The 16294-nt window shown below is 36.4% G+C and overlaps 2 protein-coding genes across 6 annotated transcripts in view; one reads left to right on the forward strand and one right to left on the reverse strand.

Moving 5' to 3' along the window:
* LOC123766145 (chitinase-3-like protein 1) overlaps window positions 1-1709 on the forward strand; it is a 39839-nt gene extending 38130 nt beyond the window's left edge. Inside the window, exon 9 of the mRNA XM_045755039.2 lies at window positions 234-1709. Coding sequence (XP_045610995.1) covers window positions 234-330 — 97 coding nt within the window. The 3' untranslated portion in view covers window positions 331-1709. The remainder of the gene's footprint in view (window positions 1-233) is intronic.
* A 3435-nt stretch (window positions 1710-5144) lies between these two features.
* The window catches only part of LOC123766147 (zinc finger protein 236), a 36954-nt gene continuing 25804 nt past the window's right edge, over window positions 5145-16294 (reverse strand). For all 5 annotated transcript variants that reach the window (XM_069321250.1, XM_069321251.1, XM_069321249.1 and 2 more), the window contains 6 exons: window positions 15379-15581; window positions 13689-13815; window positions 12290-12402; window positions 11237-11348; window positions 10281-10499; window positions 5145-9506 (listed from right to left, as the gene is read on the reverse strand). In XM_069321250.1, the coding sequence (XP_069177351.1) occupies window positions 7911-9506; window positions 10281-10499; window positions 11237-11348; window positions 12290-12402; window positions 13689-13815; window positions 15379-15581 (2370 nt within the window). In that variant the 3' untranslated portion in view covers window positions 5145-7910. The remainder of the gene's footprint in view (window positions 9507-10280; window positions 10500-11236; window positions 11349-12289; window positions 12403-13688; window positions 13816-15378; window positions 15582-16294) is intronic.

Genomic DNA, 16294 nt, shown 5'->3' on the forward strand with positions numbered 1-16294 from the left:
CTGTGTAAGCTAGTGGGGCGAGCTTTGGCTGACCCCACTCATGGAAACATGGGAGACTGGTAAGCCGCTATGGACCTATTGGCCCCATAAATGAAGTGCTTCACCTTCACCTTATTTCAGCAGCACAAAAGCTTGTAACCATAATATATGAATGCAAGCACAGTATTGGAGAATATGACTTCTTTGCATTCTGCATTTAAGATATCAAGCTGATTCTGTGTTCATGTTTACAGGTCTTCAAAGGTTGGTGCTGGAGGAGGGTCGAGCACATTCACACCAGCGCTCTCCATCTTGGTGGCACTTGTGATGGCAGCTGTAGTGGCCCGCTGATCTTTCTTAATGAGCTAAATCTCAGTGCTCTTTTTATCAACTCTCTTTGGAGAACTACAAACCAATTATACTCCTTGTTTAGTTCTTCAACACAATTTCCAATTCCTTTCAAAGTTCCAGAGTTATTTAATCCAAGTCTGTTTTTAAAACTACTCTTGTGTTTTCTGTAACATGTATTTAGACAGTGTTTCCTCTCAAGTTTTGAGGAAATGAGCAGCAGCCTCTATTTAGATCTCTCTTTATTGCGCTCCGTCATTTATGTGCTGCTTTCCTTGACTGTATATTTCACATATAAAATATTTAAGTTTTCACAGCTTTGTTATCTATTATACAACATTATATAATTTCTTTACTATTTCCATACTGTCAATCTCTTGATATAAAATATATCTTAGCACTGGCTTCTTTGCATCTGCATATTCCTACACTAAGTCTTTAGACATATAGTATATATCTTAATATATCAATTTACAACATTTTCTTCGTGTAGATATCTTTTCTATATTGATATTAAATAAATCTTGGCTAATCAGGAAAACCTTTTCACACAGAACATATTTAAATATAATATTCCTTAATTGTGTCTCCTAAGAAACTTGCAAAGGCCTCTCAAATTTTGTTGTCACACCTGTCATAAGTGCATTCATCACTAGCCTGTGAATGACAATAATAATTATTTTCTTTATAATGGTCATAATAGCAAACAGATATTATATATACATATAGTAGAAATGCAGTACACATAATCTTACAAGCATGCATACTGAACATATGAATATACATTAAAGTTTATATATGCAAATCGTTTTAGATCTTACAATATCTGTGGAAAGTATAACTGTAGTTTTATTTTGTTTCAATAAATTGAGTTTTGAGACAATTTTGTCCTGTATGCTACTGTATTTGGCAACATCACTCTTGCTTAACACAAGGTTGAGAACACCAAATAATTTATCATTATAGGGAAAGTATACACATTTTTGTTAAATGTTGAAAGTCTTTCAAAATTGTTATTTTCAATTTAGTATAGAGCTAAGAATGTACTGTATATTGATAAAATTGCAGTGCAGCATCAGTCCACATATTCAAATAAAGTTTGGTGTTGCTACAACTTGTCTCCCGAATTGTCCTGCATTTCCAAAAGGATTTATTCAGGTTTACAGAAGTTATTAATACTGTAGAGGATGTTATATTATACAAAATATTTGACTTTTAACGATGTTGGCAGTTTAGAGTACAGTACTTAACTTTTATACAAAAAATTGTGGGTACATGCACAGGTGTTTGTAATATACATAGATGTGTGTAACTTAAATTAGTACATAATGAATATTACATATTCTTGCAAAGATGTAAATAAAGATTTAACTAATTAGTTTCTTCTTGGTCTTATTTATCACATGTCAATGAGGTCAGTTCATATAACACTCAAACACACTGTTGTGGGTAGGACATGTATATGAGTGGGATTGGGTGGTTATAAATAGGAGCTGCTTCGTATGGGCCAATAGGCCTTTTGCAGTTACCTTTATTCTTATGTTCTTAAAATATCAAGCACACAAAAGCACTGCGCTGAGAGGACTAATCAACCCATGTCCTGCGAGGACTAGTGTACCCTGTGTCCTGCTGAGAGGACTAGTGTACCCAGCGCCCTCCTGAGAGGACAAGGGTACCCTGTGTCCTGCAGAGAGGTCTAGTCTACCCTGTGTCCTGCTGAGAGGACTAGTCTACCCTGTATCCTGCAGAGAGGACTAGTGTACCCAGTGCCCTCCTGAGAGGACTAGGGTACCCTGTGTCCTGCAGAGAGGTCTAGTCTACCCTGTGTCCTGCAGAGAGGTCTAGTCTACCCTGTGTCCTGCAGACAGGACTAGTCTACCCTGTGTCCTATCTTGAGGTTATCTTGAGATGATTTCGGGGCTTAGTGTCCCCACGGCTCGGTCCTCGACCAGGTCTCCACCCCCAGGAAGCAGCCCGTAGCAGCTGTCTAACTCCCAGGTAGAGAGGGAATTCCCGTGTCCTGCAGAGAGGACTCCTCTACTCTCAGTATTTCTCTAAAGAATGCAATCCATCTCTCCACTTTATAGCATTAACACAATGACCATACAATCATTAACCTTCTATCTGGGTCACTACCGAAGTGGGAGCAGTAGAACAAAAGTACACTTACATCGCATCAGGCTTGGATACCATGTGCATGGGAAATAGGCTTACAGGTTCCAGAAGATGAGAGGAAATGTCAGCACTGTGGAGAAATACCTGACAGACCACTGGAACATTATCTAACACAGTGCACAGTTACAAACCCAATAACATTTCAACTTCGATTCAACAGAGCAGAAGAAATTGTTAAACACATGGGACAAAATCTTACCGAAGTGACCATACGAGTCATAAATACTCACAGTCTGCCTAAATAAAACAGAAACAAGCAACACTTAGTGGGCCAGCCACACAACAAGCTGACCAGCTCCTGTGTACCTATTTACTACTAGGTGAACAGATGCATTAGGTGATATGAAATGCACCTAACCATTTCTGTGTGGCCTGGAATTCGAACCCAGATTTCCCATGTGAATCGAGAATGAACTCAACTGTACTACCGTGAGAATGATGTATGGAATATGAGTAAAGAGTACAGTATATGAGATATCCCTCTGGCAGATATCAAGAATGTTTCATAACTTCCCCAAGGAAAGGAAGATTAAGGAGAGAGAGAGAAAGGCTTTAGCTAGACTTTACTAGTTTCAATGGAAAAGAAACATCTGCAATTAAATGTGGGTAAAATATAATTAGCTAAAAGATGTAGAACATGACCTGTTTCACACAAAGACCTCAGTGGTAAGCCTGAAGAATTAAAATACACGTGGGGTGATGCAGCATCTATCTCCTCACTTTCTATATAAATAAGTAGGGAACAGTTCCTGTGGTATAACAACAGGAACAAATGGCTCTCCTCTACTGCATTAGTTAAGGCTGCCACCCCCAGTCTAGAAAGATGCCCCTCATCCTACGTATACATGTGAAATCTGTCAAAGAGGTTTTTCTAAGTATCAAGAAAAGATATCCATTCATTGCAAACTTCTCTTCTATGCAGAATGCCACATATGACCAAACTGTCCTCTCAAGTAATACAGTACTGTACATCACATTTTGACGTAAAACTATCCAACGTAAATACAATACTGTACTGTATGATGTATATTTTGTTTGTATATTTTTAAATAAAAATGATACAAAGTAGTATAATCGGGCAGAAAACCTTGCTATAGTCACTGAAATCAAGAGAGTTGTGAGAGTACTAACCAATCAGGGAAGAGTCGTCAAATTTCTGTGGATTCCCTCCCAAGTTGGAATCTGTGGAAATGAATGAGATGTGCTGGCTGCTGAAGGAGACCATATTGAATACTTCATTCCCAAGACTCTTCTACAAATTAGAGGTATTATCAGGCAATATCATCGTGACAAGGTAACTGAGGAAAGGAGAATAGAAGAACAAATCAGTGAATCTGTACGCTGGTACAACATGGTTGCAGCTGGCAACCCTAATCAATATGGATGAAGATGAGGTGGCTGCAGGAGAGAATCAGTAATAGCAAAAATCCACTTTGTGGACCCTTCTTAACTACTACTACTCTTCTTTGTGAGTTGGACAGGTGCTTGCATCTCTTAATCACTGCATTATCCATGAGTTCCACTAATTAGGTGGTGTTATCAGTACTGGTTGCACATTTTTATTTTAATTCGTATAAAATCCATCTCTTAACACATCGGGATGAAATTTTCATGATGCTGATGCCAAATAACGTGAGATTTATTTAACAGTTTTCACTTTCATATTTGGACGAATATTTTTGTGCACCCAGCCCCTATGAGATTCCCACATTTTGCATTCGCAAGATAACGTAAGATTTTAAGGGTTGGCAATGTTAATAATCTTGTTTGAAAAGCTGTTCACTTGAGACAGTTTAGCAAGTCCCAGCTATGTATGGGTACAAGTGACAGGATGAACCCAGTGGGTCTTCCTCCTGTTGGGGCGGTGTTGTACATGCTGCTATGGCATTATGTCCACTTGCAGTAGGAGTGGACAATAAAACTCAATAAACTCACCCTCAGGGGAATTTTTTTCTTTTTTTTTTTAATCAACCTCTGTCTTTTAACTCAAGACAAAATTTATTCAGAATTTCTGAATGAGATTTTGTCACAATCTAACAGCACTGATTAACACATGTGCACTTGTGATGATACTCCTGACCTCTATTTTTCCACTAAAGAAGTGTGTTGCCCTCCAGGATTTGCAACTTCCTGTGCAAATTATTTCCAGGTGAATGGAAGCAGGCAAGTGCAGGCCTCCATGCACAACTAGTACACAAATGGTACTACACTTAATAAGTAATTACCCACCCTCTCCACTTTCCTCTGAATGAAAGATAGAAGGAGATGGGCACTAAAGTACTAATACTTGACAGATTTGTTTGAACAAACCCAGTCTTTCTGTCACTCATAAATTAATGTTTGAACAAACGTATTTTTTTATGCAAAGAACAAGAAAGTATAGTGAATGTATTTATAACATCTTTCTCTCTCATTAGTTTTATTGTTCCAGTAACCCAATGAACCCCTAATATGTTGGCCGATGGTCATAAATTACGATGCGAGGGTAATGCATCTGAAGCAGGTATGCTATAATGATTCCATATAACAGTGATATGATTAGCAGTTCTGTTTCTAGTGATGATTCCCTCCACTAAACAGGGAATGCCTTTGTATGTTTTGTTCACATCACTCTGAATGATATAGTGAAATTAAATACAAAATAATCATATAATCATTTTTACCAGGATTTGATACAGTATTTTGTTCAAAGAAGAGACAAAGTTTTCCTGTAGAATTATAATGTATGAACTCTTACACATACTACAAAACCCTTCTCAATAAAGTAACAAGTAACATTTAACCTAATCAGAAATTATATTTGACTAGATACACGTATACACACTAAGTCATTTAGTCCTCTTAGAGATTAAATAATATCATTTGAATACAAAAATAAATAGAATTTGCATACTGTTAACACTAAACATAAAATTTGAGTACTGTATATACAATTGTGACGTTTGCTTCTACAAATTCTTATAATAAAACAATGACCAAACTTTAGGCATTTCAAACACTAATTGTACTCAGGGCAAGTATGCTAAACGTTATGCTTTTGGCATACACACTATATACAAGTTGTACTTAAGGCATGTCAAGAAATGGTTGTACTGTACTAGTGTGTCAGGTCATGGTGGTGGCTTGCACATGGCAGCTAAAGCGTACACATTCATTAATAAATATGGTCAATTAAATATTGTAGCATACATCATCACATGACAGATATGCTAAGTATAGTGTAATGTAAGTAATGTTAGCTCCAGCTCACACATACATACAACATAAGTAATGGCTGAGCTAGCTAAACATCAAGACATCTTGATTTTATTACAAATTATATATCTTATAACAATATCACACTTCTAAAATGTAAAAATGCAATTAATGCATTAAAAACTGACAATAAATAGATACATGCACATAATGCTTAACTGCATATTGTTTACAATATACAGTATAATATATAAATATAAATTCATGATACAAAAATTTAACAAGATATTTAGGTATTGAAAATTTCAAAGAAAATAACAGTTACATCAAGCTTAATTGCTTTAAAAGCTTTGTTGATAACATGTTCACACCGATTTCAGAATATACCCTAGTTAGTACTTTGGTTATGTTACACTTCCTTAATTTATATTTACAATTCCAGTTTGTACTTAATCCATAATTGGAAATAGGCTTAATTCCCATTTAAAACTTATGAGAAAATTAAAAAAATACTATATGATATGCAATACTGTATATTATTTTAAATTTGTTACAAAAACTTACTAATTAATGAGATAAATTAGAAATAATTCTAAATTTATTTTCAGGCACTGTCTCAAAATGTAAACAATTAATAACAATAAACAGTGACACCTCGATTACAATTGCCCCTACTTACAATATTTTCGAGTTACGATTTAAATTTGGTCAGAAAATGCGACTCGACTTAGGATTGTGTTGTCGACTAACGATATTCGTTGATACGTGTTCGGGTCGACCGAGCGCATGGTTCCTGGTGGCACGGGCTGACCTGCCTCAGCTTACCAGAGCCGCCCACTTAGTGACGATCTCCCTTGCAAGAAATTCCATTATTTTGGTGATTTTTTGTTTTTTGAACATAAAAGTAATTTTTATATATCACGCCATGGGTGCCAAGAAAGTCAGTGGTAAGGTTCAACATATGAAAACACATGTGAGGATGACTATAGAGGCAGTGCAGAATGTCATTTCCTCAAAAATTAAGAAAATGTGTGCAGCATGGGAAGAACTGCAAACATTTGCTGAAACGACACACCCAAGTAAGTAAGTAATTATCAAAAAGAAGGCACCAAACCGGGAAGGCTATGTAGCACCATCAAATGTGCGGAATAATCAGAGGGGGCTAAATATCACCAAGGATGCCAATACGAGAACAGAAACGCAAAAGGCGAACGATATCAAAAGTATCCGATTCACCGAGAATTCTATCGAGGGACAAGTGGCTGCGAGGGGCGGTCGGAAAGCAGGTCACACGCTCGTCCTGAATGTCAGGACATTCAACAAGGATATGCACGACGGTAAAAATGACAACGCAATTTGGACAATAAGGAGCTGGGCGGCGCTCCATTAAGTGACCGTGAGTTAAGCAAGTATGGCCGAGACACAACTGCGCTAGAGCCATTTCCCACCGCCGGTTATGGTGGCAGGAGGAAGGCCACGGGGACACAACGCTTAAGAGTATGCAGTTTGTTATCAACAACAGAAGACCAACAACCCTGCCAATGGGCAAGGATGGAGGAATGAATAACCGGATAAAAGTTAGAAAAACGACACACCCAAATCAAGCTGCAGAAGGCCGTTGCCTTAACCTTTTCAACAACACTGTGATGAACGAAGGGATAAACATATCTCCATGGACAAATTTTTAGTGAGACAAGCAGTGAACCACAGCCAGGTCCTAGTGGTATGCAGGCAAAACATAGGAGTGTGTGTACCCCAGAAAAGTCATCATTGCCTGATGTTATAATGGAAGGGGACTCCCACTTCCAAACAGTAACACCTCTCCTCTTCCCCCCTCCTCACCATCTTCCATATGCCAACAAGAGTCCTCGATAAAGGTAAGATAAATATATGTACTGTATTGTAGTTAGAGAAAAAAATTGTATTCAGTATAAAATGTATTTTTAAGTTAATATTTTTGGGGGTGTATAACGGATTAATTCAATTCCCATTATTTCTTATGGGAAAATTTGTTTTGACTTACGATCCATCACTGGGAAAAGATTAAAATCTTAAGTCGAGGCATCCCCCGCTGTACTGGATTTTTATTGTTAATTTTAAGTGTATTAATATAACATTTTGATTAACTAGATCTGAAGAAATTCATAAGTATAAATTATAACAGTATAATTTTTTAAATGAGAAACTACTAAGACCTAAATTTATGTTTAATGTTATTCAAGATGAGCTCCATTATTTACAGATGGAAAGAACTCCAAGGGATCGAGGTCTTCCATTGTACCATGTGCCCCAGTCCCCTCTCTCTGTGATTCTGAAGTCAGGTTAATTTTGAGCCCCACTTTCTCAATAGCTAAGGGATTCTCTAAAGCAAGTTGCAAATGCTCCTGAATAATGTGTTGGTGTAATGCAGGACGTACACTGAACTCCTCTACACAAAACACACATCTGATTCCTTTTCCATCAGAGTGATGCATTTTTATATGTTTCTGAAGAGCTGCTGCTGATTGAAAGGTTTCTCCACCACACTTGGCACATACATGATGTTTAACGTGAGTACTAGCTGTATGTTGTTCAAGACTGGTTTCATGCTTAATCGTTTTACCGCATTCAGGTATGTTACACTTAAAGCTGCGATTGGACTGAGTTTGTTCTAATTTAGAAAGAGTTATTTCTCCAATACTTAGGCCAGAGTGATTTTTCTCATTATCTGCAGTTTGAAAAGCATTATTATCAGGCACCTCTCCAAGTGAAGCTGCAGGAATAACAACAGAGTCATGGGTTTCGTTCTCAACATTTTCCCCGTCCTCTCCTACTTTTATAAAAATATTATGAGATATAAGATGCTCTTGCCAATCAGATAATTTATCAAATGCTTTTGAGCATAAAGCACACTGTATAGTGTTGTTTGGTCCTGGGATGGCAAGATCTGAAAGATGGAGCTCTGGTGGAATGAAAGAAGCTGTATCAGGGGTTGCTGCTGGATCTCTATCTAAATGTTGACCCAACATGTTCAGTGAATGTGTTGTAATGACTCTTCCATCACTATCAATCATATGAATTTCAAAATCATCATCATCTACAGTGTCTGTGTTTGGTGTACGGACACTTCGAGGTTGTGTCATTACCACATTGGGATTCACCGAGATGGAGTCTTCAGCATCCTCATCAACAGTTCCTTCACCAGCACCCATCATGGTAACACCAGAAGCTTGTAACTGACTTAATACACTTTCATCCAATGTCATAGGTTGAATATTAAGTAATGATGAAGGATCAATGGTGCCGAGATTAAGTCCTTGTAACTGTAATGACACTGTCCCTTCAGTCATCATTACCACAGAATTAAGGCTTTCCTCATTTGACATTTCCATTACAGCCTCATCTGCATTGTTTCCAGTTTCTAATGGGTCCTCATCAGTAGTTACAAATCTTGAGTTCTTGCTTGATAGAGGCTGAGTTGTTTTAAAGTGCTTAACAACATGAGCCTTACGATGACCAGATGTTCTGAACTTCATTCCACACTGATTACAATTAAAAGGTTTATCACCAGTGTGAAGCCTCATATGTATGCTCAGGCTACCTTTAGTTGCAAACATGGTATTGCAAATGTGGCACATAAAGTCCTTTTTCCCAGAATGAGTTTTCATATGTACATCCAATGTAGACTTAACAGCAAAAGATTTTCTACACAAAACACAAGAGAATGGCCGCTCCCCTGTATGAGTTCTAATGTGACGTACTAAATCTGATGGTTTCTTGAAACTTTTACCACAAGTCTTGCATGGATGAGCATGCTTCTGTGAATCATTCTGAAAAAAAAAATTAAAGAATAAATGCTGTACGTATCTATAATAAATGTGCATATTTTATTCCTGTTTGCATGGAATGGATCAGTGCTATGATTTTGAAGACTTTATCATCAAAATAAATTATTAGGATAACAGATATAGTAACTAATAATTATTGCTAAAATTATAAACGGAACCTTTTTAAGGAAGGGAAGAGAAGGGAATTGTGAGGAGAAAGCACCAAGCCATTATGACTATATAGCTCTTGGAAGGGAATCAGGCTAAGGATTTGGGATGGGACGAGGAAAAGGAATGGTGTCCAACCACTTGGATGGACACCAATGAAGATTGAACCTAACATAAGCATATCCTTCCATTTATCTTTCCTTTTCTTTTTCTCTTCTCTCTTTTTTCTGTTCATTGTCTTCTACATTTCCTTGCTATCCTCTTCTTATTCCTATTACTATCTCCTTCTCATTCGGTGGTTATAATAGGAGCTGCCTCGTATGGGCCAATAGGCCCTCTGCAGTTCTTATTCCTACTACTATCCCCTCTACTACACTTTACTTTGCTCCTCACCTCTCTCTTGCCTATTTATTGCCTGTCTCTACTTCCTCATCACAATCGACTTGGGAATGATCCAGGACGGACCGAAACGTCGCCGTCCCTTCACCTTCTAGTGTGTGGTCTGGTTAACATACTTTAGCCACGTTATTGTGACTCATTGCCTGCATATGTTTACGACATGATTTATCAAATGCGGGATAATGCCATTTGGAAAAAGTGCACACTTACCTCTTCTCCATCACTGGCCTTTACAAAAGTAACTTGGAGACTAACATCATCCTGAGGTGAGTCGTGTTGCTTAGCCGTGGGAACATCGTCTATTATATCTTCTTTTATATTGATTTCCTCCATATTAATCTGAGATCCTGTTGTCTGTTGAAGAATAGCATCCATTTCTTCTGCACTCAGGGTTACCTTAACCTTCCCATCTACACTTATGTCTTCACGCTGCAATTTAGTACAGTATTTCATAAATTAATTCAGTGAATATCATGGCTTACAGATTAGTGGTGTATATGACAAATGTAAAGCCCAAAAACAAAACATATTCAGGGAGTAAGATAGTAATCTTATTTTACTAAGATAAGATTACCAAGATTACTAAGGTCACAATGAGTAATAACTACAATTTTAAATATCATAATACATGTAGTAATTAGTGTGCTCTTTTTTAATATCCATTTTCAATGTTAATTAAGCATATTTAACTGCACCTAATGGTGCAGTTTAATGCATCTTAAACTAGGTACAGTGAAATACATAAGAAAATGTTTTGCAAAGAATTTCCTATATTTCAGTTTTCAGTTTCATGAATTTCAAAATTATTGCATCTGGAGGTTTGTACATTGGAACATGAACTTATTTTTTCTCTACCCTAATTCCAAGTACTTCAACCATATCTTTAGTTAAATTTATGAATTCGGTGAATACACATCCATATTTTAAATATAGACCTACTCCATCATTCAATCTATTTACTTAATTAATTACTGTACAGTATATATAAATTATATTTTGGTATTCAGATTTGACTGACCATGTAATCTTGATTCTGTGAATGCTTTAAACATTTCATTAGACTTTTATAAAATAAACCAACTACTTTCCTGAGTCAATGTCACATTGTGAATGAGTAAAACTTTTTTTTTTTTTTTTTGAACTAAAGGACATAGTATGGTTCTTACCTTAGTTCTGGTAATGGCTTCATTGATAGCATTTATGTTATGGGAACGTAAATGCTTTTGGAATCTGGTTGAAGACTCAAAAACATGTCCACACACAGGACACCGCCATACACTGTAATATATGTTAACAGATAACATATTACTGATGATCTTAAGGGATTACAACAAATATAATGCTAATCAACAGTATTTAAACCTTACCCTACCTACCAGCTCTACTTTCAAAATATGAATTACTATTAATTTTTAAATACTGTCTTCATAACTTCAATTGCTACAAGTACAAATACCAATGGTTGAAAGCCTGCATAATAAAACATTAATGAAGCACTTACCAAATAATGTAGTTGAAAAACAGGAATACTCTACTATACTTTAAAATGGCAGTAACAAGCATGTTTAAATAAGACAATGTATACTAATTTGTAAAGTGTATACTAATTTGTAAAGTAGACTTTCAACATAAAAGTTATCTAAGTATTGACAAAAAGATAGTGATAGACCAAAACATACACAATATAAATGGAGATGTATAATGAGAGAAATTTCTTGAATGTGTCAGGAGAGCCAACAGTGGAAAAGCTAAAAAATGCAGTACAAGGTATTCTTCACAGAATATAACAATACATCCTAGTACTGTAATGAAATTGCCTGTTAAAGAAGTTTACAGGCATACACCAGATCTGATCATAAAATTATTTGTAACTAAAAACATTAAAGTTAGGGGTGAATTCAGACTATGAAGAGTAAGGAATAGGATTCTGAAACCTAATCGGGACGGCAACCGAAACGTTGCTGTCCCTTCACTTTCTAAAGAGTGGTTTGATCAACAATAGGATTATGAATTTGCTGAAATAAAATGAGCTATAAGATGAATGGACTGATGGTTATTGCTTTTACTGATAAAGGCAAGCATATCACAAATTATAATGTTACAGCACAAGAACTTGAGACATCCGTATCCCGTCATGAAGGATCATTTTACTAGGATCAAGTTTTTTCGCATAAACTTTGGAGGTAAAGACCATTCACTGCATTACAGATTAACTGTACCTGGAATGTTCAATTTGCATGTGCTTCAGGAGCTGATTGAAATTTGGGAACCTCTCAGAACAGTTATTACACTGGTGAGTATTCGATGTTTGTGCATGTTCTCGTTGATGCTCCTGCAAGTGCATAAAAGTAATATGTTAAAAATTTACTACATATTTAGAGTTGTATATCACCTGCTGGGCATTAATTGTAAATTGGAACATTAAAACAAGCTCCTCAAAGCATTATATTACATATAGGATAATTGGATATAATAATTTTATCTTCCAGAAAGAAGTCATAGCTTGTACATACAGTATTCTATTTGCCCTAATTTGTGATCCATGACACTAAATTTCCCCTTAGGTAAGATCCACTGTGTCTCATGACCACGAGCATAACACAGTCAGGAAGAATGACACTCTAGCTGAAAAACCACACACAATTTTCACGTATCTCTGCAGATGTGAATAATTCTTGAGAAGGCTAGTTCAATATTAGGGGTATAATGCATAGATAGAAAGAAGCTTGTAACAATTTAAACAATTAAGCACAGACCTAATAAGGATTCAAAATTTCATAAAATGGAAATATTTCTAGGAATATTTATATCACTTGATCTGTTAATAATTTTACATAGAGGATCAGGGTTGCCAGATTGGGCTACTTTTGTGAGTCGATGCAGAAGATACTGTAGTGTACGCAGATCTAGGAAACACTATTGGGACATAGCGTATAGACTGTGCACCCATCAAATACTACATCCTCTTAGAACAGAATTAAGGAAAATTCAGAATGACTATCCTCTTGCTAAATTGATACTGTACCTAAAAATGATAGTGACACACAATCCCTCAAATTTGTGACATCCTCTTGCCTTCATTTTCTTTGCTTCACCCAATCTTCACCCCCCCCCCCCTCATCATTTACATTTATAGTTTCCCACTGTTGGGAACATGAAGCCTGGTAGGCTTATTGAAGGCCCCCCTGAGCCAACAACTAACTTACTCCCAAGATGCAACCCACAACAGTTTGTGTAACTCCTGTGTACCTATTTACTGCTACTTGAACAAACACAGCAAGTGTAAGGACACATGTACAAATGTCTTGTCCTGCCAAGGAATGAACTCGGACCCAATCATTTATGAGGTGACTGCACTAGCCTTGTGTAGATTTGATTTAGTCTTCTGTTAGATTTGATAAAAGCCTTACAGTTAAAAGTTTATCTACAAGTAAAGTCTACGCCCACCCTCGGGGTTCTCTACATTAAGATGAGAAAAATAATGGAGGTATAACTATAAATACAATGAAATGCATATGTATTATGTATAAAAACCCTACACACAATCCTGTTTTTGACAAGGAACAAATACAACTTTGTAAATGCTCATGAAGTACCAATAGAAAGACAGCAACTTACCTTAAATTCATGAGATGATGAGCAAGTTTTGTTGCATATTGAACAGTGTGTTTTACTCTGATTGTGGATTCTTCGGTGAGACCGTAAGTGAGGCAGCTTACGAAATGTCTTCTTGCAATCAGTACACCTTTAAAACAATCAAAACCCATGTAAAATCAAACAGGCAAAAGATATTCAAGTACTCTCACAAATTTATATCCACAGGTAATGAAACCCTATATTCATAAACCATTGTGCAATAAGCTCTGATACAAAGCATATGGATCATTACAATGGCCAGCACTACTCAACCTAGGCAGACAAGAAAGAGTTCTTTAACCTTTTTTGTCATGTTAAGCAGGAATGCTTGCTTTATGAAAAAATTAAGTGTTTAATGAAATGAAACTTTATGTACAGATACCTAAGTGGCTGGCCTTAGCTAGGGCATTAATTCAGTCAAACCACTGACAACTTTCAACGGCCTTCCAACACAACCAGAATGTAGTGTTTTCAAAGGGCCGAGTGACATGCATGGGTCTAAAAACCACCTTATTGAAACCAAACCACGTAGAAGTTAGAACATCACCCAAGATATCAAACACTCTTAAGACACATTGAATGAAACAATTGGCAACATGTGGTCAACTGATAGTTAGACATTGGTAAAAACCCTTACACCAACCTCCAAAGGTCACCACCAGGTAGCAGCTCATGTCACAGAGGGTCACATGCCATTAACAGAATAACAAATCAATACTGTATAAGGAAAAATTGGGCATTATTTTTCTTATTTTGCCACAAAAATACAGTACATCAAAATCCTTGTTAATGCTCATCTAGACATCTAACCTTCACAAAATGAATTTGGGCCCAGTACGCTTAGCTCTTGAATTTATGACAATGTTTAATACATTGGGAACATTTGTAGCCTAATATTTAGTGACTTCGGGCATGTTTCTATTAAAAAATTGAAAGTAACTTATTTAGCTTATAAGTGTATTTTTGAACTATTTAATAAATGTTTGTAATTATTTTTTTATAGTACAGTATATAGTATAAGGAAAGAACATACCCATTTCTTCTAAGAAATATAATAACAACTATATTCCGAGAACACTTGTGGCCTGAGATTGAGTTACCAATTACCCAATATTCTGTTACAAAATGGAGATATAACAAAATATATCACTTTACTTTACTTTTTCTAATGTTGCCACTGACAAAAAAAAAGCTGGAAATTTACTTTACTAAAATGTATGTAAACATGAGTAAATTAGTTTTTTCTTGAGCTCCAACCTGACTGATCCGAGGGAAGAATGGCGCAGAGGCGTAAGTGCCATACCAAAAGGGATAAATACCAGTTTCATTTGGGCTGGAAACAACAAAACACAGTAGTATATGTTAGACAGTTTTTTGAACACATAATTAGTGCGTATATTGGGTAATGGAGAGGAAGCTAGCAAAGGCTTGTTAATGTCTCCTTAGGAAAGAACAAGACTATTTAAACATGGTTAACCTATCTAGTTACTGACCAGACCATATTTAACCTACCTGCCTGAGTGATGATATGGCTATCATGTTCAAGATGATGCTATTTGTTTATGCAACAATTTTCTAATTATTTATCATGTTTGAGATTGTGCTCTCAGTGATGCTGCAAAAGTAGGATACCATTTTAATAAAAAGTAACAAAGTAAATATCTTTACTTACTCGTACACTTTAGAGAGAGAGATAACAGGTTCGGGGGGTGGAGGTTCTTGAATGCGTGACGGAGTGGCTGCAACAGTTGAAGTGCCAGTTGTAACTTTTATAGTTGAAACTTCTGTAATGGACTCTTGTGTGTTAAGTAGTTGGACCAATTGAGATGAAGGTATTTCCCCACCTTGTCCTAAGCTGGACAAGTCTATGCCAGGCTGCAGAGAAAATAAAATAAACTAAAAGTACAGTACCAGAAATCATTTAAAAGTATATCAAATTTGAAATTCCCAATAGATTCAAATATTTCCTGGATCAACCTTTACATATCATGGTGAATGAATATGTTAAATCAAAATTAATACCCAAATTTTATAACAAGATTAATGAACATTGAAAAAATCACAGTACTGATGAATAAATATAACTAATATAAATAAATATCATCACACAAGAAGAATAAAACAAATATGTGGTCATCCTCATTATTCCTCAATTCATGCCTAGTCCCACGGCGAGGGATGAAATATAACACCCTAGGAGAACAGGGTACAAAGGTTGTAAGGATGCACTTTGAAGCAACCACAATCAGTAATGGAACAACAAAATCTGACCAAGGTTCAATCCCACAAAAAGCAGTACAGTGAACACCCCAGGAGAGCAGAGTATTCTGTGTAGTATATGTTCTCCACAGTGAGAATCTACAGCACCATAAAAGATGAAGGTGTCACCCCAGCCTGACCTAGGAAAGCTGGTAACTAGTAGGAAGCATATGAACCACTGAAGTTATGATACAGCGCTAAGATTGCCTTAAACCAGATGGAGCCCCAATTCTGGAGTCACAAAAGGATAGATGTCATGCTAACACACACAATGGTGACAGAGACCAGCAAACCTGGCACTGTGCGTGCAGCCTGGGACTAATTCACAA

This window comes from Procambarus clarkii, chromosome 9 (assembly GCF_040958095.1).
Source record: "Procambarus clarkii isolate CNS0578487 chromosome 9, FALCON_Pclarkii_2.0, whole genome shotgun sequence".
Classification (NCBI taxonomy): domain Eukaryota; kingdom Metazoa; phylum Arthropoda; class Malacostraca; order Decapoda; family Cambaridae; genus Procambarus; species Procambarus clarkii.